Raw genomic sequence first — 23,302 nt, forward strand, 5'->3', positions numbered from 1 at the left:
AGGTTTAATAGATGTGTGACGGCCTTAGAGTCTCCTGTAAAGCTAGGTATGACAATAACATTAATAACACACACACACACACAACATGGAACTATTATGTAAATGAGGGCATGAAAAAGAAATGCAGTTTTGCAGACCCAGTACAGCACAAAGCAACATGGAAACAGACATCTCAGCCACTCGTGTAATATTTCTGTTCAACAGGCTGCGGGTCTGCAGTGTTTAGTAGGGAGCTGTGCGGACGTCCTACTCGGACCATTCCACTGCCCACGTCTCGTCTGTGGACCCACGCGGCCGAGGGCCCGACCTCACTGCGTGTGTGTTCCACCTAAAGAGTCGATATGTAGCGTTGTGCAGATGGAGAAGTAACAAAGTGTGTGTGTGTGTGTGTGTGTGTTATAGAGAGAGGTTGTGAAAGATGTGGTTGATATGAAAGATGATGTTGGTGACTGATGTCGGTCATTCCATACTTAGAAACATGCAGAACATTGAACACATAAACAGTTGCAGATTTTTTTTTTCCTTTAGTACAGCAGGGTTTAGGCTACACAGGACACTAAAATTACCAATCGCACCAGGTTGTACATATTGCTTCAAACCACCAAATTTTGCTTATAATTCATGCATGCCACATAGATGATATAATGTTTATACAAAAATAACACCAGTGCTTATTACTGCTTATCATATGAGTTACAGAAATGTAATGTTTTTTTTTCTTTTCTTTCTTAGCCCCACAAGCAGATACAGTTGACCGGCTTGGGGTAAATAGATGCAAAATGAGTGGCGATGACGGCAAAAGAGAGAGATTCCAGTTTCATACCCTAATTTTATTTACAACTGTGACGCACGTTTCCCATACCTTGAACAGAGAGTGACACATCTGAGATCAGTAGAGCAGCTACTGCACAACACTGTCAGGGGTTTCATATCCAAGTACATTGAGTGACAGAAACACAGCGAACAAGGCAAAGAACATGGGCTGTTCCACAAGTGAACAAAAATTAAAAATTATTCGAAATAAAAAACATTGGCTTTGGTCGGACGTACCAGTGTGTTCTCGTTGATTGCCGTACTTCCATATAGCTGGCAACATCAAAATGAATAACAAAAAAAAAAAACTAATATCAGAGGACTTCAAACAACCGGGACAGTTTTAGAAACAATTTTAGACAGGCAGAGAAAGGGCTAAATAGAATATGTTTAACTAAAGGACTTAATAATTGTGTAAAAGAACACTTTGGCAGAACAATAAAGCTTTCTGCGTGACCGCCGGCGACTCCTGTCAGGGGAGACTAAAATCAATCATATGACAATATTCACATTCAAAATATTACCAAATATAAGAAACTTCCTAAATCTGAAAAAAGTTTCTGCTAAAATTGTTGAGTACACAGAAGCGCTATAGACCTTTGATCATATGCACATGCGCGCGCACACACACACACACACACACACACGCACACACAAAAAGCTTTTCAAAATGTTTTACCAATATAAACAAAGTATATGGGAACAAATAATTTTCCTGTCATACAAATTCAAGTCTTTTCAAATCCGAAGTTTCTGATAACTTTATAAAATATATATTTGTCTATATGTTTCATGTTTTCTGATGACAAAAGCGAAACCTTCTAAAAATCAACTACTGACTATAGTCAACAAAAATCCACCATTCATCCAATAAAATAAATATTATTTTCCAATAAAGCGTCAAGCACAGAAAAAAATCATGAAAAAACATACTTCATATCAAAAGACTAACATTTTCTTATATGACTATATAATTAGAATTATTTTAGCCATTTATTTGGGCAGGTAAAAAAAATGAAAACAAAATAAGTGTCAAAAGTTGCTGAGGGTCATGCAAATAAATCTGGGATCATTTTTATAAACAACACAACCTGGTTTTTAAGACTTTTTAAAAAAATTGATTTCTGTGGCCAATAGCATTTATTTAACAAGGAATGTTTCACAAAAATAGCATCAACCAACACAATTGTGTAACAACAACAACAACAACAAAAAAAAAATCTCCCAGCTCATTTCACTAATTATATTTTAATGTAAATTTGCCAAACTGCTCATCCTGCAGGCCAAAAATCATATATCCCCATAATATTAAAAATACTCAATATAAAAACAGAGTACTAGTAAAAAAGGAAAGGAACACACTGAGTTTAATATGAAATTCATGCAATAAGATTCCCCATCTCTCTCATATATATATATATATATATGCGCGCATCACCATATCACAGATTGTTCTTTTAAATGCGGCTAACTTGGTTCAGTCAACGTTGAAATGGTCAATATCAGTTTGTTGGCAGTGACGCTTCAATGTTTTTTTTGTTTTTGGCTGAAAATAGAAAACAACTGGAAATAAACGGAAAACCTATAAAATATGGCTCTGAGGAAGTAGAAAAATGTATTAAAGGATCCTACTCAACCTAGATATGAAAACAAGGTTCAAACATGGCAGTACACAATCACCGGGAAGCAGACGCTGGTGTTTTTTGCTCTACTAAAAGGTTGGTCGCAGATCGTTGGGGTGGACTGGACTGGACTCGCAGTGACCAGCTGCTCTACTCTCTACTGAACATTCACCTTCCCTTTGGCTTCACTGCATCACAAGCGACCGGCTCGGGTACCGAGCGAACACAATAGAAATACAGAGCTGGACGTGGATATGGACTCTTGCCTCGAACCTAAAGCCGATTCCCCCAGGCTGAAGCTGAAAAGGGTGAAGAGTTACCGATTATGAGAGCAGCCTTGTTTTACGGCTCCACGCCACTCACCACGTTCCCAGTGGAAGACCAGGGAAGCTCTAAATAGCGACCCAGCTCCTCTGGATCGAAAATACAGCATAATGAGATCTTATTGTAAAAGCCTCTGACGGCGGAACTTGTTTAAGAAAATTTGTAATAAGATCTGACAATAGGCAGCTTAGATGAACACATTTCCAGTTGGTAGAACATGTACACCCCCCACCACCCCCAATACAACACTGTATATACACAGGTACACAAGGTTAGAACTGAATCACTGTAATATGATGCGTTCTGTAAAACAAAAAGAAACTGCGTGAGTGAATGTTCTGGTTACGTTCCTGTAAACAAGACCACTTTTTGCTTGAAGATGCACTTTGTGTGCTCAGAGAACAATTAGAATAAAAAAAATATATATATTAAAACCACAACCCCATCCCATTCCGCTATTAAGTGTTAATATGTAGTAGAGCGTATGAAATTAAGTTAAGAGCAGAACAAGCCTGTAGTGTATTGAAACTAGCTCCAAAGATTTGGTTTGATTATCCCACATCAGTTAAAACAGCCCACAATTCAACTATTAACAAATATGGGGCTATGTTGCCAATGCGTCTCGTTCTCGTTAAAGTAAAGCGATCATACACCGAAACCGAACCGAAACATACCACGTCAGTGGCATATGCATGTATACATACACATACACGCTGTATAATGTGTCTATGGATGTTTACAGAATATGTCTGAAAAGCCAAATAAAGAGCAGAATAAAAGCAGGTACTAAATATCCATCTCCACAGAACAGAAACGCGCTGAGTATACGGTTGCTTTTTTTTTTTTTTTTTTTTTAAACAAAGAGAAAACAACAAAAAGCAGCGACAGACGGGTGGGAGTGTCCTTGGGGGCCGAGGAGAGACGCGGTGCAGGTCCGGTGCACCGGGGTCAGTCTGAGCGCCAGCGGCGTGTTTGGATGAGTGCAGGAGATGCTGGAGGAACGACCCTGGTTGTAAGGGCAGGCGGAGGGCATGTGGTTCCATTGTGTGAAAGTTGAGGGTGGGTGGAGGTATGATGATGATGATGAGGATGACGACAGGGGGCGGGGTTTAGAGTAGTCAGGGTAACAGAGGTCATCGGAGGAGAGGCAGTGTTCAGTTGCTGTGCGGTGAACTGTTTTTGAAGGGTCACCACCACCACTCCCCTTTATTCTGAAACATTTTCTTTTATTTCTGTAGGAAGAATTATGAGGAAGACGAGGCCCCGCCCGATCCACGGAGAAAATCCTCCACCTCCTGGCCACTCTCCTGTATCGTGGGAACACTAACACGGGCCTCCTCTGCCTCAGACAAGGGCATGAACTCAGGGTGGGACATGAAGTTGTGTATGAAGCTTCTGGATTCAGGCTTCTCGATGCCTTCGTAAAGGGAGCTACGGAATGCGTTGACCACCTTAATCTGTGAGGGAGAGACAAGAAAGAGGGAAGAAATCAATATCATCGGGCACTGGATCATCTCACCATGGGGTTTGAGGGAAGAAGCAAGCTGACACTAAAACTGTGATCAGCCTTTTACAAACATTCTTGTGGTCTGGATGTCACCATGGAAACATGGACCAGCAATTTTCAAAAGAAACTTTGGGAATACTTACATCTGGAGCTGGTAAAAGCAAATGAAAGAACACAGAACCATCACATGAACACAATGAACATGTCAACAGAACAGAGATCTTCAGAAATCTACAGAGGAACCACCAACACGTCACAAAGCCACACAGATACCTGGATAGGTGTGCATCTAACTTAGAACAGGCTGGGCATGGCAGCGGTGATGGTCCAGGATGAATGAAGATGGCAAAATGAAGCTGAGAGCAGCAGAGCAACATGGGAAGCATGACCAGCTAAAGGTCTACATGAGCACGGAGGAACCTGCATTAAGGAGAACTGGAGGAATCTATGGGGGAGCATGAGGTACCGTACACTGACGTCTGAAACCAATGTTCTTGGGACAGAACTGACTTTTGAAGTTTTTTACTGATTACCAGGAGAGGGTTGTTCTGTGAGCTGTGCCAGAGTATGCTTGGACCAGGCTCAAGTTCTTGCTTCATGCTAGCTTTCAAACCGCATGGACTCGTAGGATCTCGCCTTGTTGGATGATGCAACATCATCTCTAAGTGTGTATTTTGGAAATACACACTTAGGCCCATTCATTGCATAATGGTGGGCGGGTTGGCAAAATGAAATGAGACAAGGCAGCTCAAGGCAACAGGCTTTTATCATAATGAAGGGATTGCAGTAAGCACCTCGAGTGCCGTATCTAATCTTACTATGCATTGGAAAGGTGAAACGCTTACAAAAGGTCAAGATATAATATCCCTGATCATCTAGGAAAACTTTCTAGTCGTGGACATGGTTATTAAACAGCTAGGATTGGGACTAATGACTTTTCCACACGTTTATTAAAATTATTATTATTCTAAATAAATATATATATATATATATATATCGTAATTTTCCTGAAAAATACAAAGGCGTAACAAGCCATGCTCTTCATTACATAACATTGCAGAAGCTTTCTGGTAATCAGTATAATTTGCCAGATTGTCATTGTGACTTTCATGTCTAAAGATATACAGATATATTGTCCCCTTCTGGTCTCCTTGTCATTGTGAAACACTGCAGCACAGCACCCGGTGACACAACCAAATGTGTCCTCTGCTTTTAACCATCACCTTAGTGGGCAGCCATGAAAGGGAGAGCAGTGTGTGGGGACAGTACTTTGCTCAGTGACACCTCAGTGGCACCTTGGGATTCGAACCAGCAACCTTCTGATTACGGGGACGCTTCCTTAGCAAAGAGGTGAGGCAGCTGAGGGTCCCCAGCGCCCAACCCAGTAACGTGACCACTAACCCAAAGACAAGATATTATCCCAAACAAGATTGAACAATTTTAGTATATCAATACCACAACAAAACACTATTTCTGCTTAAAAGGATATGAGGTGTAACTGGAAAAGAGTTTTTGACTCGTCCAGGCGACAGAAGTGACGGAGTAGATTGTTGTGATTATTCGCCAGGGTTGATGGATGGGGTTCCATTGCAGTAAAACAAATGAAGAAATCAAAATTGTATCTAGGATGCAACTGAGACCCCTACTCTAAAAATAATCTCAAAGTTTTTCTGCTCCTCTAACGCAGAAACAAAAACAGGCCGGCCTGGGTTGTTTTTTAATATGCTCCAAAATATGATGCATCCATGTAAAATACCTAAAAGGTGTAAAAATGTTCATTGGAAAACAAAAACAAAACATTCATGGTAAGGAAAATGAACATGAGTTGTTCCCTGATATAGCAGTAGTTTTTCTCAGGCCCAGTGTAGGGAATAAGATAAATTAATACAGCAACATACAGCAAAACTATTAAAAGTAGTGAATTCTTATAGGTACTAGTTGGTATTAAATGTTTAACATGCAGCAAAAATCATGCATAAACAAGGCAAGGCCAGATTGGGCAGTATGGGTTTGGGAAATGATTTTTCGGACAGAATTTGGATCTTATCATGTATTCTGCAACACAGTTTGTCCATAAAACAAAGTTATAGTGTATTGATATCTACCATTCCCTGAGCAAGACACTTAACACTGAGTGTCTCCAGGGGAACTGTCCCTGTCACTTCCTATTGTCAGTCCCTCTGGATAAGGACATCTGAGAAATGGCATAAATGTAAATGTTAAAAGGTTGAAACTGGAGATTCATAACTGCTCCTTTAAGTGTGTGATAATTGTAAAAATAGTTTGAAAAAGAAAGACTCATAAAAATACACTATTAAATGTAAAAATGCATTAGTGATTTTCTGAATACTATATTTGGATTTGTCTCAATCTGTCTGTGCGCAAATTAACTGGGTGTACAAAGATTTTATATATCGCCACCTTGTGGACTCCAAAGATTATTACTCCAGACCACAGTAAACAGGGGGTTGATTAAATCCAAATATGTATAATGTATTATGTGTATTTAATATAAAACCAATGACACTAGTGTCTGCAATTGGTCTTCATGTCATTGGTAATATACAAATCAATACAAATTCCTTCTGACCAACCCCATGCCTTGTTTACATTTCTGGTGTGTCAGATACACTGTGAAAAGTTCCAACATAATAAGCCTTATTAGCACCAGTTTTTCCGCTGTTGGAATAAAACTCTTTAAGCTAAAACATCTTTCAGAAGAAACCAGCAACTGGAAAGATGACTTTCAGCAGCAGCTGTGGCTCAAAAAGGCCACTCACCGAAGACGATGCCTGAGTGAACATGGTGTAACAAAAAGACAGAACTGAACTGAAGGCCAAATGCATGTTTTGGAAATATGATTTTTTTTTTTGGCCTACTTGAATTTTTTTTCCAAATAAAGATTTTATGAGTGAAGGTATTAGGGAAGAAGTCTAATATTCCACAACACAGTATGGAATATAAACCTAGACACACACATACCAATAAACCTGAACTGCAACAAGGGACTGAGCAAACAGCTCTTTCCGTCTTTAAAAAATCTCTAGTGAAACCTCCTAAATTACCAAAGGAATAGGGAAGTGAGACTGAGATGTGTGTGTGTTTGCAAGAGAGAGAGAGAGAGACGAAGAGGGTGTGAGAAAAAAGGAAGATAAAGGCGAGCGTGTGTGTGTGTGTGTGTGTGTGTGTGTGTGTGTGAGCGCTGAGGCAGCAGCATCTGTCGGCTTTTCTCCGTGGCTCTTGGGAGCCAGAGAGAGACAGAGAGAGAAAGAGAGAGAGAGAGATGGAGCTCACGTCACTCTTCCCCAGAAAGGCTGTTGCTGGGCAGACGGCTAGTGCTGCTGCCGCCGCCTCAGGTCACCATGACGATACCTAAAGCCCCTTGCTTATCAAAGGGCAAGGTCACTCGCTCTTTTGGGACAACACTGGCCATTATCTGGGAGTAAAATCAATGTTCTTTCTTTTTGTTTGTACAAAAAACACTGACACAGACACACACACACGCAACATGTCTATGCGTGTGTGCACGATCTTGGGATTTCCCTGTCTGCATCTCCAGGGAAGTAAATCTGATGAAGGCTAAACTAGCTCTATCCCGGTCATTCTCTCAAAACAAACGCAGAAACTTTTTTTGGGGCATCGAACAACTAAATAATCCACTCTGCCCAAAAATAAATGTGAAGGAACAAGACGGTGCCGTGGAGAAGTGGAGAAGAGGAGGATGTAAGGTTGAAAGCAGAGATGCAAGCTGTCGGGCGGAATCTGTTCGGAGAAGCGAGTGAAGATGGAGGTGTGAAGGGAGAGAGAGAGAGGGAACTGAAGCGCTCTGGCACCCATTCATGCAGGGCAGGGTGGCGGGCTGGTCAGGGGCGTGGCCATGCACACTCACTGCCTGCAGTAGAGGAGGAAGCGGAGGCCGGTGGCGCCGCGGCCACGGCGGAGTTGGCAGACAGGGAGGAAGAGGAAATCCCTACATGAGTGGGACTAGAAACAGTTTTTGCGTCGTTGTGCTGGCTGACCACCGAGGGCTGGCGCCGCAGGGCCCCGGGTACGGCCGTTTGGCCCGTCTGGAACGTATAAACCACGTCCATCTGTAAAGAACAGAGCCAGAGAGGCAGAGAGCGAGAGAGAGAGGGACCGGGAGGCAGAGGAGACACTGGTTAGAAGTGATCAGGTTAGCAGGTTAGTTAACCGATGAAGAAGATGAAATCCTTTACATGGTTAGTTGAATAAATAAGAGAACGTAGGAAGCAAGAAAGCATTTTTTTTTTATCGCCCAGGCAAAGTGAAGCGCTTGACTCATCAGGAGGTGACAAGGACACAGTGTTGACTTCCACAAAAAAAAAAAAAAAAAAAAAAAGAAAAACGGTACAAGGACTGGTGCAAAACCCATTTTGTACCTACAGTGTACACCCAGCCATGCGTAAACCATGAATAAAAATAAGAAATCATTGTGGATTAAGAGGGAAAAAATGGATAAGGACCTAATTAGCTTTTTAATTTTGGATGCTGGCTGAGCAGAGGAACGGGAATAAAGGTTCCCCTTTATCAGGAGGACGGAAACATCCCAGAACAGAGGTGAGGGGCTGGAACAAGTTGGACGGAGACCAATTTCCTTGAGCAAAGGACATCCGTAGTTCTTGTCCACAGCCTTTCCACAATGTAACCACCTAATACAGGGACACATACTCTTCATTCATCATTATAATTAAATGCATATTTTTAATCGCACATTGCATAGCAAAACAGAGAAGCTCATGAAGACCTGAGGGCCTGTGCACGTTCCAGTCCAAAATGAAGAGTGGGAGGCTGGCGGCCTGTATTACCGTGTTCCATAAGGCGTATTGTAACGAAACACTGAACAGAGCATGCTGGGAAAAAAAACACCCACAGACACACCACCGCCACACAACCCTGAAAGACGGAGAAAAATAAACAAAAACAGTCCCACACATCAAATGTCACACTGTTCGGAATCTGACACTTTTTTGGTGCAAAAACAAACAAAAAAATTGTGAAAGAATACACCTACACACACACACACACGTCTTCACGTTCAGGAGACACAGCATCAGCCTGAATAAAACCCGCGCACAAGGAGCTCGGTCACATCAGACGGGGGAACAATCAGCAGAGACAGGTGCTCCCGATGTGTGGGCCTGTGCTTTCACTTTGTGTCACCTCAGAGGAGTGTGTGTGTGTGTGTGCATGCAGTATCACACCACTGCGCAGATAGCAGTCACTGGGAAACTTCTCCTTTCAAAGCGCCTGCCCAGCATTCTAGCTAAATGTTGTACGGAGCTCGGCGGAGCTACACTGGCACTGTGTGACATCAACGCTGGTGTTTCAACCTAGAAAAAACACGCACTGAACTGGGACGGTGGACCCACACCCAATACAAACCTTCCTCGAGACAACCTGTTTCAACCTTTTATAAGATGCACTGATTATTGACATTTCGGCTCTTGAGGCGATGGATCCCGTTTCGTCTTGGGAAACGCGGTGTAATCCGCATGGCGGCGTTCTCCGGAGACGTGCCGATGGCTGCTGGGTAAATGCGTCAGGCTGCAGAGGATGGCGATGGTAAAAAAGAGGGTGGTACCTGAGTCTGGATGCGGTTGAGCCCTCGGAACCAGAGGATCTGGCCGCGCCGCAGCTCCATCTCGGCGTGGTCGATCTCATCGGTGCCCTCGTTGAGGTCCTCCACCGGGATCTCCTCCTTGGTGATTCCGTGGCCGGCCTCCTTCAGGAACTTCAGTCGATGTGTGGGGATGGCGGTGATGAGCTGGGCGGGGGTCACACCAACATCACTTCAATTATTATGCAATTATAATACATTTTATGATCATGTTCCAGGACATTGGGTGCAGGGTGGGATCTCACCCAGGGCGGGGCGCCAACCCACCACAAACAATTTAGAGTCCCCAATTCACCTAGTGTACTGCCTATGGTGCATGAATGTCCACCCAGGGCAACATGGGGACATCAACTGTCAGCTGATCAGGCCTTTATGCAATAGGCCTTGTCTAGACATGTTTTTTCATTACACATGCACAATAAAAATATATTCTATTGTATTTAAATAACTTTGACAAAGTAATTGAATTAGTCTTGGTGGCAGCTTGTGTGCCGACGTCGTTTATATGTATCTGTGATTGCTGATGCATTATGATATTACTGATTATGCAACCCAGGATGCCATAAACAGTGCTGAGAGCTTAAAAAGCCATCAAAATATCCTCATATCCAAATTGTGTTTGCACAGTTTCCAGCAAACCTCTCCCATCCTGACAAATCCCTCCATTTTATACTGACTTTCTATTAACCTGTGACGCTGTCGTTTCATTCAAAAAGAAAATTACAACAATGATGTAATGAAACAGGGAAAATAAAGAAATAATTTGATAGCAAATTCCCATTGTGTTACCTTGTGTATTTTGAGGGTTAATAGCCCTCTACCACGTCCCTGCTAGACTAACTTGTAACAAAACTAACTTGTGTCCAACCCCCTTAGCACCTTGCAAAGTGAAACATACCTGATATGTAGAGTTCAACAACCAAGAGTTTGAGCCTCTGGATAAATAATGTGTAACTACAGACAATCAAATATTGAAAACAAGTTTCTTATGTTCTCTTGTAATAAATGTTTGAAAATGCTGTTAATTATCACGTGAGATCTGATAGGCAATCACTATCACAATAAACACCTTAGGGGGCCAGAATAGTACATTGCACAACACGCACAAGTGTTATTTATGTCATTAATGTGCTGGGTGCAAACGAGCGCCATGCCTCAGTGGGAGCAACTGAGAGGGTTCAAGATTTCCCCTAAGATGTGTGCTAATATGATGCATCAGCCTTTCATGCACAACACCACTCATTACCAGAGTCAGGGTCTAGTTCCCCTCAGGGGTAAGTTTAGGCATCAGCTAAGTAGGCAGCAGGAGACACCAAGCATCCTGCCACCTTCTGAGAGCCTCCTGCATGGTTGGATGAGACAAGACTCCCAGCCCACAGCCCAGCCACCCACCAGTAATGAGGTGGCAACTGGAACCTCTCTGGATTTAAACAAGAACTGAGAGTTTCAAATGAACAAGAACTGAAAAAGGCAAATACATTTTTAAGCAATCCAAAATATGCATTATTCTAATATTAAGTGCAATCTCAAATGTGTGGCCAGTTTTTGATGTGCTACTCTATGTAGAAGGGCTTTACCTGCCCCCAGAGCAGCTCCCCAACACCAATGAAGACACACCACAGCCACTGGTCGATGGTGAGGGCCGTGCAGGAGAAGGGCTTCCCTCCAAACTGCACAATGATGATCTGGTGAAAACAAGTCCATAATTACAAAGGTGTTTAGACTGAATGTGCATTAAATACCTGTAAAAATCACAAGTAACCTGTTATATGTGACCATATATAACAGCACGTTACATTACAACATTACAGATGCTGTAAATAAGCTGAAAGAAAAAAAATAATTAACAAAAACACTGAATACCCCTTATATCACCAGACAAAAGATGACATTACCAATGAAGATTCATTTTAAAGATTTTGTACTTGTCAAATAATATGGCCACGCTATCTGCAGCATTAAAAGTAAATGCATTTCAGAGCACAGTGACATTCAGTAGGTGAGTCCCGGCACCTGGTGTTCAGACCAAAAAAAATACATTTGTGCTCATTTTTACATCCATTCACCGAGCAACTGCAATGTTTCACATAGTTGGAATGGCGTGGCGGTCGGGCATGGCGGTCGGGCAAGTTACTTTTTTAGGGTATAGACAGTGCAAAATTCTCTGGGTGGAGGTAACCTTTCCCCTTCGACCGTCTGAGCTGCTGCTCTCTGAACGGTGAAGCAGAATGACCAAAGCACACTTTATACATCGCCATTTCTAGCCACTGCAGGACCATGGACAGGCTAGGGGAACTCGTATTAATGTTTAATCTCACAAAGTGAAACTTTTCATGATAGGAGACCTAATGTAACAATTACACAAATATATTCACACTGCTTCAAGCTGTCCACTGTTTTTAATAAACTGCTGGTGCTCTTTGGCGTGGTGCTTCTGGTCATGTTGGTCATGTGATGCTGCCACCCCATGAAACAGTTATCGTGGAACATGAAATGACATTTTATTGTTGGGTCCCGCCATGCTATGCTAGCACTATGTTAGCAGATGCTTAACAAAACAGTAGCCATGTAATATACATTTAAGCATTTGGCAGACGCCCTTATCCAGAGCGACTTACAACGTGCTTCCATGTTACCATCAATGAAGTGATCATTGAAGTGGGTGGTAGTAGCCTAGTGGATAACACACTCGCCTATGAACCAGAAGACCCAGGTACAAGTCCCGCTTACTATCATTGTGTCCCTGAGCAAGACACTGAACCCTGAGTGTCTCCAGGGGGGGGACTGTCCCTGTAACTACTGATTGTAAGTCGCTCTGGATAAGGACGTCTGATAAATGCTGTAAATGTAAACGATCAATTCTGGTTCACTAGGACCCCCAATTCTTGAATACAATGTCATGCACATGCAGTTGTGCACACACAGAAAAACATAGGCGATCCCACAATTTAATTACCCGATCCAGTTATTTATTTAAAGAGTTTTATATTTTAATATTTCCAATTTACCTGCAGGGCAAAGGTACCCAGAACTACGCTGCAGAAGATGAGGTTTCGGTGGATGCCTTCAAACACGTTCCTCTCGCCATGGATTTTGCGGGCATTGATTTCATTGAAAAGCTGCATCATCACGAAGACATTGAAGACAATGGTGTAGTGCTCGGAGGGCGGTGAGTGAAGGGGGGTGTTGCGGCCACTGTCGATGTCAAAGAACTTCTCTCCTGTTCATGGACATACCAGAGAATAAATGAAGTATCATATCAGCTGGTAAGAACACATACTGAATACTGAAGTCATATTCAAACTTGGCTTTTCATTCTGACACCCCTTTTTGACAGTTTTCTTCAGAAGAGGGTGGTACCATCTTAAGGGAAGATTAAACCCAAAGCAGGACAAGGACCATCTCGCCAGCATCCTTCTCAAACAAAAAGCCATGTCTCTCCAGGTCATGAAGTTTTGCTGCATTGATGAAAGGGAAACTGACCCCAGCAGCGTTCTCAGTACTGCTGCCAGATCAACCAAGGACCATCTGTCGACAGACGGTACTAATGAAGTCACAAACTTCCTTGGCAACAAATTGAGATACATCAGCAAGAGCAGTAAAAGCTCCAACATGTTTGAGATATTTGATGTCAATTTGACGATGTCAGCCAATGTCCCCATTGCTTTCCTGCACCGAAGTTACCCCAAAGTGATTAACATGGAATGTTCCATGGTATACATGGAAAACCGTACAAAAAAATTGGTCTGTCATGATTGTTCATTTGCATGTTGTTCTTCTCAACGAGGCTGTGATATTGAGCTCTTCCTTGTATCAGACAGTTCATGTTCGATACCTAATGATAAATTGATTTCTGATAGTGTCTTTTTTCATTCTACTGTACAATCAACAATAGCAAAAATTAAAGTAAATCAATATCACACTGTAACACAAAACGGAAATCATGAAATCATCTTTCTTGTAAAATAGTATTTATGTAAACTGGTATCTGTCTGCATGTTTGGTGTGGCAGTGGGCATGGTCCTGAGATGTCTGTAACAGAGATCCCATTTGTGTTGTCTGCTGAAATACGGACAAATCCAGAATGAGGAGAGATCCAAACTGTAAATTTGGAGCAATGTTGTACCCGTACTTATTAGAATATAATAATGTAAACTGAGCCAAACTCTCAATTACTCTCAGCTATTTCTGAAAGCTCTTTTCTAGTTACCATAAATTTTACCACAAGTTTTATCTTTTTATGCACAAGCTGTTAATGAGATATGTGACTGATCCGAAGCCCCATGATGAAAGTGTTTTCATCACCCAGTTGATGAACATGACACCTCACACACTTTTACTTAGGTTGAGCTGGTGGAGACGAAGTGTGATTATTCAACACAGTTCAGGGATTCAATATTGAAACCCTGAGTGCACTTTAACCACAGTATTTTAATTTTAGAAATACTGTACAGATGAACAAACATATTGGCAGCCATATATTTTTTACCATTTTGCATAATGAGTACATGGTAAGAGTTTTGATAGTAATAACAATCTGCTCAATTAATGAGCATAAATATCAATACTCTATGCATGTACTGCAAATAACTTCATCACAATGATGATGATATGCATCACAATATGAAAATAATTATTGCCCATTACCACATTTTTTGACCAAGACAGTTGTGAATTTGTAATATATTAACGTAGTTGTCGTGAGTGTTATTGTTCAGCCGGTTAAAAGGTAAAGGAGTCAGGTCACTATAGTAACCCCTAGAGATGTCTCACCAGCAAACAGCAGGGTGAAGATGATGACAAGCTGATATACTGCGTGACCCAGGATGTTCTTCATCATTGTGCGGGAGATGAGGGGCTTGTTTCGGCCGTAGGGTTTACGCAGCAGCAACGACTCGGTTGGGGGCTCGGTGGCCAGAGCCAGTGAGGCCAGAGTGTCCATGATGAGATTCACCCACAGCATCTGAACAGCCTTCAGAGGGGAATCCTGGGGAGAAAAACACAACAGAAACCTTTCAGCAGCCAAAGCACTGAAGGGAAGGCTACTCTGATGCTGGTGAAGAAAAACTTCTCATAACTACAAGTGACATTTTAATTATCACCCTCACTGAGTGCTGCCTAAACTTTTTGCTGGAGGTAAATAAAATCCTCGTCAGTGTCCTTATAATGTGTACTGGGCTTCCTACTATTCCTTCAAATGCAACTGCAACGTAAAAAAAAAACCGAGCGTCTTGTCTTTGTAGTACCTGTGTGATGCAGGCGCCGGTGAAGGCCACAATGACAGCCACCACGTTAACAGTCAGCTGAAACTGCAGGAACTTTGAGATGCTGTCATACACGTTGCGACCCCACATTACAGCCTTGACGATGCTGGTGAAGTTGTCGTCGGTTAGGATGATGTCTGACGCTTCCTTTGCCACATCTGTGCCAGCAATGCCCTGAGGAGACAGGGGTTATAAGGAGTTTTACTCAACAAAACTACCGCAAACATATATTTATAGGAGGTAATGCACGTTAACACACAAATACATAAACAACAAAAGCTAAGCATGTAAAGATGAATGAGATGCATTATCACTTGCTGTTACTACCAATCGACTTTGATAAAACACAGCAAACTAGAGGATCAATTCATTTAATGTCATTCAGCAGCAGAGAATTAAAAATACCTGCCGTTGTATCTAATTTCTGTAATGCAGAAAAATTCCTCTGACCAATTTATCAGACTACAAATTCTGCATGCTCCCTAAACCTGAATCCTTGCCATGAAAGGGAATGAAGCTATGAGACTTTTCTGTTTTCGGCTCTTCAACTAAATATACCAAATATTACATGTTAGTAAAAGAAAGTGTCTGACCACACAAACAAAGCATGGACATTAACCTCAATACGGAATACAATACGGCCGTTTAAATACAAATTAGCACAGGACTAGCCAGCAGCTATCAGTACATGCCAACAAACAAAGTCTAAGGCAATTCTTTGGGAAAAAAAATTATTTACAATGATTACAAGACTGCTTTCTGAAGTAAACAGATTAAAGTTTAATATAGTTTTTTGGGTAAATAAAAATCTGTGTATTGGTCAATGGGTAAATGATTGTTAGATGGTTAAGATTAGACGGTTAAATTAGTTAAACAGCTCAAATGTATATATTTTCTGTATTCGGTGCATTTTAGAATATTTGATTAATATTCCACCTTTGTTGTTGTAGTTGTGTTGAGTGGAAATTAGACAGTGTTGTGCTGCTTTTGACAATAGTTGAACTATTCTACATTTTAGTCTTCTTTTCTTGGCCCCTGCCCTACTACCATTGTATTTGGCTCTGGTGTATGCCATAGAGTACAATTCAGTAGACTCTTAAGAACAATACAGATCCGAGCCTCTCTGAAGATGCTGATACAAGGGCACAGAGAAAAACAAGGGGACTGGTCAAACAAATCTAGCAAAAAAAAAAAAAAAAGCTTTAGATGTTCTTGAACATTACCATGGCAAAACCAACGTCAGCCTTTTTGAGGGCGGGGCCATCATTGGTTCCGTCTCCGGTAACAGCCACCACCTGTCTTGTCTCACCAACTGTGCTGTCAATGATGCCTGAAATGAACAAGACAGACTGTAACCTGCAAATGTTCATTACTGACCCCTCCCAACCCCGGCGGCCCAGACAGAGATAAAAGAGTCAGAGCTTTGAAGATGGAGAGGCACCCCTGGGTCTACCTAACAAACGTGGCATATTCCAGGGTCAGGTGCGGCTGATGGGGTGCCAAATGTGCCTCAACCATAATCATAATTGACTTTATATTCTAACAGTGTTTCAATTCAGCAAAGCTTGTATATTAATCCAAAAAGGCCATATAAATTGGTCGCTTTGCACGTGCTCAGTGAAAGATAATTTTAAGAATGTGAACAAACTATTTAAAAAATGCTGAATGTGAATGTGTGTGGCATTCAGGCAGCCACATGGTGGGCATGATCAGCCATAGTGATAGCATTACAGACATATCTGTTGAAGCTAGTGTGTGCATTTGAATCAGTTTTTGAATATTTATATAAAAATAATAATCTGCCTATTTATTTTAAAAAGGGAACAAACGGGTCCTGCAGATCACTGCTGTTTTAAGTCTTTTCAAAAGCGTAATACTGTCACGTTTCAGGAGACGGTCGACAGCCTGTTGCTTCAAATTGCCTAACATTGTGTAGCAGGGTTAAGAACTTCAGTGTGAATGAACACCATTGTCGGAATGCTTTTCAAAGAGAAAATATTATTTTTGGCATAAACGCTAAGATGCAAGACCTGAAACAGGTTTACAACTTTTCATCACAATCCTAAATTCAAAATCCTTATGTTCACTGTGTTGATTACAGTTGAGCTTTGTCCTTTGCAAAAAAGTTGAACTGCCACTCACCATAACACTGTGCATCTGCTTGTCAGTGCAGACCACACACAGCCATCTAAGCAGGGCAAGCACCAGAACACGCCTGCACTCATGGGTGTGAAGCTGCCTTTAATCTCAGCAGGAAGCGGGCTATCTTGGTTCCCATGCTCTTAATTTCCTCCTAAGTGTGATGCAGCCCCAGTCATGTTGCGGGGAAATGGTTCCATTGAAATAGCACGGCTGACCTATTCAGCAGTTTGCAGAATGAACGACTTGGTATCTGTGCTTTTCATGTTGTAATTACTTCTGAGTAATAGTCCTTTTTATATATTTTTTCCAAGACATTGTTTTCACTGTTCATTTTGTGTTCTGCTTAGCTTCTAATTGAAAAAAATGAACAAGGAAACTGTAGTGTGGAGTGTCTGGTTTTTGCACAGACCTGGAACAGAAGCATGGCAGAAGAGACATCGCTCTCCCACATGTGCATTGCTATGGCCTCACCTTTTACCAGTGTATGCTTGTCAGTGGGTGAAGAACGGGCCAACACGCGCAATTTGGGCCACACCTTATCTAGACGCTCCTGTTCCACCTGCAGGTGAGAAAATGGGGAATGTATATAGTGAATATTTCAATATGGTGGTTAGAAAAAAAACACGGGTACAGCCATACATTAGCCAATTTTGTTGATGGTGCTACATAATGTCAGAGTCTAGAGCTTCTGAGAACTGTCAGTAATTCACCCAGAGTAAAAAATACTCATGGTCGTAGTAGCCTAGGGGTAACTCACTTGCCTATGAACCAGAAGACCTGGGTTCAAGTCCCGCTTACTACCATTGTGTCCCTGAGCAAGACACTTAACCCTCCAGGGGGATTGTCCCTGTAACTACTGATTGTAAGTTGCTCTGGATATGCGTCTGATAAATGCTGTAAATGTAAATAATACATTTATTATCCATAAAATTATATAAAATAACACTTGTTAATTACTTTGTGTTATACCGAGGTTTGATTAGCTGTGGTTTCTTCACCATTCTGAGTGAATGTGTGCAATTTTAACTCCATGTGACAAAATATGCTAAAAATTTGGATAAGTCAATGTGGTGAAATAGGAGGTAATCCACTCTGAGTTGTGATCTCTTAATGATTATACATACTACTAACTCAAAAATGTGTTTACACGTATACTTCTCACCTCTCCTTTGTCGTTCCGAATCTGCTGGTTGAACTGCTTGCCCTCAAGGCACAGGAAGTCCTCGTTGGGATGCAGGATGCCACACTTGGTGGCAATAGCGCGAGCTGTGTTTATGTTGTCCCCGGTTACCATGCGTACAGTAATGCCTGCCCTCTGGCACTTGGAAATCGCCTCGGGAACCTGGAACAGTGAAAATTACATGCAAAATGTGACATTTATATTTGGAACGAATATCAGCAGATAGGGCCTTACAAACATGTCAATACAGTTAATCTAATTCATCCTTTAATGTTACATTAAGACTGTTGCATAAAGAAGAGCAGACAATGTTCCTGACAATCATAAATATGAATCAAATCCAGACCATTCGGTCCAATTTTACTGTGTCCCTGATATAAAAAAAAAAAAAAAAAAAAAACATTCTGCACACATATCCCCTATTCAGCACAAAGGAAAACACCTCCAATGGAAACTGGGACCTATGAACAATAATCCCATGAATCTTTAAATTAAATTAAATGATTTTTTTTTACTAAATAAACATGTCTCCCCTTTGCAGATTGCAGATATGATTTCTGAAAGCTTTCTATATGTAAACAACGTTCTTCCGACTGAGCTGTACCCTTCACAGCAGAAACATATTCCATTTTTATTCAATAAACTACTAAATCTATTACAAAAAGAACAACTGTGTGCCTCAGCAGCAAAACTAAAAGGAGATTCATCACAATAATAATATGAGCTGTCAAGAAAAAGAATGTCAAAAAATGAATTATCATTCCATGTTTTAATTTTTTCACGAAGGACATTAATTTTATGCCACTGAAAGGCAATGATGGCTAAATGAATTAAGATATGAAATTATATGCATTACTTTTTCATTGCTGGAGTAGGGCATTATATGGAAACGAACTTCTCTGACATGGTGCAAGCAAATACATAAAAAAAGCATTTCAAACACTGCACGGCATTGTGAACAAGCGTTAAATGCTGACATGACCTTGGCTGTGTGATGTTGAGCATATAATGTTAACACTGACCAAAACAGGGAGGATTAGTGTTTCATCTACAGTCATGGACAAAGGTTTTGAGAATGACACAAATACTGGTTTTCACAAAGTTTGATGCTTCTGCATTTATTATGGCAATTATTATCTTCCTCTGTTAACCATGGTTAACCTGCAAGGCAAGGATATTGTTGCTACTAACATTGCACCTAAATCAACTATTTATTGGATCATTAAAGACTGCAAGGAGAGAAGTTCAAGTGTTGTGAAGAAGGCTTCAGGTCACCCAACAAAGTCCAGCAGACATCAGGACTGTCTCCTAAAGATGATTTGAGCACCAAAAACATCCCCCGACAGCAACTTCTCTCAACTATCCAAGAACAGTTTTGTGAAGAACAATGCCTTTCCAGCATGATGGAGCACCGTGCCATAAGGCCAAAGTGGTAACTAAGTGGCTTGGTAAACAAAGCATTGAAATTTTTGGTCCAACTCCCCAGACCTTAATCCATTTAAGAACTTGTGGTCAATCCTCAAGAGGCAGGTGGACAAATAAAAACCCACAAATTCTCACAAACTCCAGGCACTGATTATCATGGGTCAGGATCTGGCCCAGAAATTGATTGACAGCATGTCAGGGCGAAAAAAAGGCCCAACACTGTAATTATACTTCAATACACCATAGAAACAACTGACAAATGGTTATAAAAACACAGAAGCAGCAGAATTTGTGAAAAACAGTATTCTCAAACGTATTTACAGATAGTTTGACCACCATAATGGTCTCAAGCAGGAATCCCAAAGTGATCTTTCAAAAAGGATGCAGAATTTTCCTTCTTAATGTTTTGAATTATAAATTGCTGTTGTAGAAATACCAAAATAATTACATGCTTTAAATGCTAGCTTTCCTCTTTTCTAATCCTACTGCAGAAAAAAAAAAAAAAAAAAAATCCCAACTCAGTACAGGAGCCAAAGTCAATCAATCTACAATTCTAGCTCCATTAAGGCTGCAAGGGAACTAGTAAAGCTGCCTGTGTCTGCCTGAAGGGGGGCGATTTAATGACAATGCAGATGCACTCACAAGCCCTCCATGCAAAGCCTGCTCTTTATACATTTCAGCAAAGTCTCTAGTCATTCGATTGAAGTTCTCAAAGCACAACTCTCTAATTGCTGTTGTTTCTGGTTCTGGGTTGGCATGGCTGCTACCAACAGACTCATTATCGGGGAAATCAAAGGATTTTCTGTTATGTCTAAGTTTATATTGTCAATTTAGCTGCAAGTTTTATGGTTTTTTAAATTACGTGCATTAAAGATATCAATGGCATGGCCTTACGCCTTATACAGTAAGTGATATATCTCACCTCAGGTCGAACCGGGTCTTCAATGCCCACCACCGCAAGGCAGGTCAGTTCTGACAGGATCTCAGCCTCATTGTCCCAGTCGGGTTCCCCTTCACCAGCAAACTCGCGCATGGCGATGCAGATGGTGCGAAGGCCGTCACACGCCATGGGCTCAATGACCTTGCGCACCATCTCATCACGGTCCTTGGGCTTGAAGGCTCTGGGTTGACCAGAGGCATCCAGAATGCGAGAGCACCTATTAGGGAAAGAAAGACAAATAACCTACCAACCAATAAAGGAAAAGCTTCAGACATGGAGCCATGGGGACACTCCAGTCCAGACACTGTTACAGTTGTAAATGACAATGTGAGCTGGAAATGGCTTTTAATTAATGCATATTTACATAAATCTAAAGATCAGCAACAATATGTCTTGATTTCCAATGGAATGTTGTGCTCAATACTGTTGGTCTTAAAATCTTCATGAATTATTAGACACTCTTTTTTATTATCTTAGAAAAATGAAACAGTAAGGCTGTTTTTTTTTAAACTGGTTTGCACTAATTGTGAATCAGCAAATGTGGCTTCGACTTCATCCTTATTTCTAACTTTTTCAATGACATTGAATTGTCTACGAATGCCAATTTGGCATGCATTTCAAAGTATTCAATAACATTCAAACATTATTACACTCTTTGAAATGTAGATGAATAGCGTTGCAGTCATAAGTCATCATACTTGCGCAGGATGATCTCAGAGGCTCCCTTGCTGTACATTCGATAGCCGGAACCATCTGTGTTCTTCAGCACAGTACTCATGCTCTTGCGCGAGGAGTTGAAGGTGTAGACCTTGTAGAGTTTTTCCTCTGGAATCTCATCCCTCACTGGCTGGTAGTCCCTCTTCAGTTCCAACACAAGCCCCAGCAAGGCACATTCTGTCTTGTTGCCAACGTGCCGCGGCAAACCACCCTCACGTTCAGGAGGCTGCAGTGGGAAACAGGAGAGTGCGACCACAGATCAGTTCGGTCAGTGCGGTGCAGGGCATGCATTAAACGCACGGAACAAAGAAATAACCTGTCAATGCTCAATGGAATCTCACAAAACAAGAGGTAAAAGTAGTGAATGTGAGCAAAAAAGACTGAGTTTCGAAATGTATTACATATATTTTGACGTAAATGGCCCTACATAAATTTGACCTTGATTCACTGACTTGCAGCAAAGTACTAGGCAGAAGTCCCTTAGGATTATCCCAAGAGAACTTGATTAGTTGAATGTATGAGGCAGTTGATGTGTTTATGTTACTAAGTTACAGGAATTTTATAAAGGAGTATTGAGATTATCATAGATAGCAGGTGTAAAAACTGTGAAATAATTGAGAGTGTCAAGCGACTGTTATGTAATTACATAATTGGGTGAATAAGGGACTCAAGGGTATGTGCATATATGCACCCTGCACACTTTGAGATATGGGTGTGACACAGTGTAAAGGTTAATAAGGTGTGTATGATTAAGCTTACGCCTACTGGGTAGTCATGTGATCGCATATCTGTGAGGCAGGACCTTCAATTTATAGGATCTGGGACAGATTAGCACTGGCTAATAAATATATTAGTAATGCCATAAACTATTCATGAAGAAAAAACATTTCTAAATGCTAATTGGATTTCCGAACAGTGTGTACTGCGGTGAACTTACTGACCACAGAAAAGCAGATTTGTAGTTTAAACCACTGATAAGGAAGTGTTCATAGATATTATGGAAGAGCAGCAAAAACAATACATTAAAAAGCCACTTTCAAAGGAATAAAATTACTTTCTCATTTACACTTTCTTAGTAAAACAGTGTTTATACAGTTTTCATATGACATTTTAAGAGCATCTAAGTTATTGATATTGCCAAACTGAAACAGTCATTTTCATACCTAACGTTTTTGACATTTTGTAAAATCAATGATTATTGTGCCAATAACACCTGCCCCAGAAGTGCAATACTGTCTGACAGTAATGGGCTGATAGATTAATTAAGACTGTTTGATTAGCAGAGACTCAGGTATATACATTACAAGATAGACTTTATGCAGTGAACCGTAGGTTAGACTGTAGTATGTCATCCTCCTTGTACAGCAGTCAAACTCACCAGATGGTAAATTAATACACACCCACCAACACAAGAAGATGTAAAAATCATGCTGCAGAAAAATAGCCTGAGTCCTCTGCTTTAGGTGGTGCACAGTTTTTTCAGGGGAAATTTCTTAAGAGCTGAAAAACACTTCGCTTAAAGAAAGTGTCAAAAGTGACAACAACTGGTGAACTTGACGTTGGTATAATCATTATATTGCCTTTGTGATGACCTGTTGACTTTTTCCAATCCCCTCAAGGTTATGTTGTACCATATATCACATAGCAGATGTGCCACAGCATTAGAACCATAATTCACGTTCTATCGATTACAGATCAAAAATGCAAAATTTATATGCTAATCTGGAGCT

General features: G+C 41.1%; 1 protein-coding gene across 5 annotated transcripts in view; it reads right to left on the reverse strand.

Moving 5' to 3' along the window:
• Positions 1-504: 504 nt before the first annotated feature.
• Positions 505-23,302, reverse strand: part of atp2b4 (ATPase plasma membrane Ca2+ transporting 4) — a 76,541-nt gene continuing 53,743 nt past the window's right edge. For 2 of the 5 annotated variants that reach the window (XM_028998638.1, XM_028998635.1), the window contains 12 exons: positions 21,554-21,798; positions 20,838-21,072; positions 18,473-18,652; positions 17,782-17,869; positions 16,392-16,498; positions 15,151-15,342; positions 14,678-14,891; positions 12,913-13,124; positions 11,482-11,589; positions 9,869-10,051; positions 8,156-8,357; positions 4,081-4,216 (listed from right to left, as the gene is read on the reverse strand). In XM_028998638.1, the coding sequence (XP_028854471.1) occupies positions 4,212-4,216; positions 8,156-8,357; positions 9,869-10,051; positions 11,482-11,589; positions 12,913-13,124; positions 14,678-14,891; positions 15,151-15,342; positions 16,392-16,498; positions 17,782-17,869; positions 18,473-18,652; positions 20,838-21,072; positions 21,554-21,798 (1,971 nt within the window). In that variant the 3' untranslated portion in view covers positions 4,081-4,211. Of the gene's footprint in view, positions 4,217-8,155; positions 8,358-9,868; positions 10,052-11,481; positions 11,590-12,912; positions 13,125-14,677; positions 14,892-15,150; positions 15,343-16,391; positions 16,499-17,781; positions 17,870-18,472; positions 18,653-20,837; positions 21,073-21,553; positions 21,799-23,302 lie in introns of all 5 variants that reach the window. The other 3 variants (XM_028998636.1, XM_028998634.1, XM_028998639.1) reach the window with 2 other exon arrangements.

This window comes from Denticeps clupeoides, chromosome 12 (assembly GCF_900700375.1).
Source record: "Denticeps clupeoides chromosome 12, fDenClu1.1, whole genome shotgun sequence".
In the NCBI taxonomy this organism is placed as follows: Eukaryota; Metazoa; Chordata; class Actinopteri; order Clupeiformes; family Denticipitidae; genus Denticeps; species Denticeps clupeoides.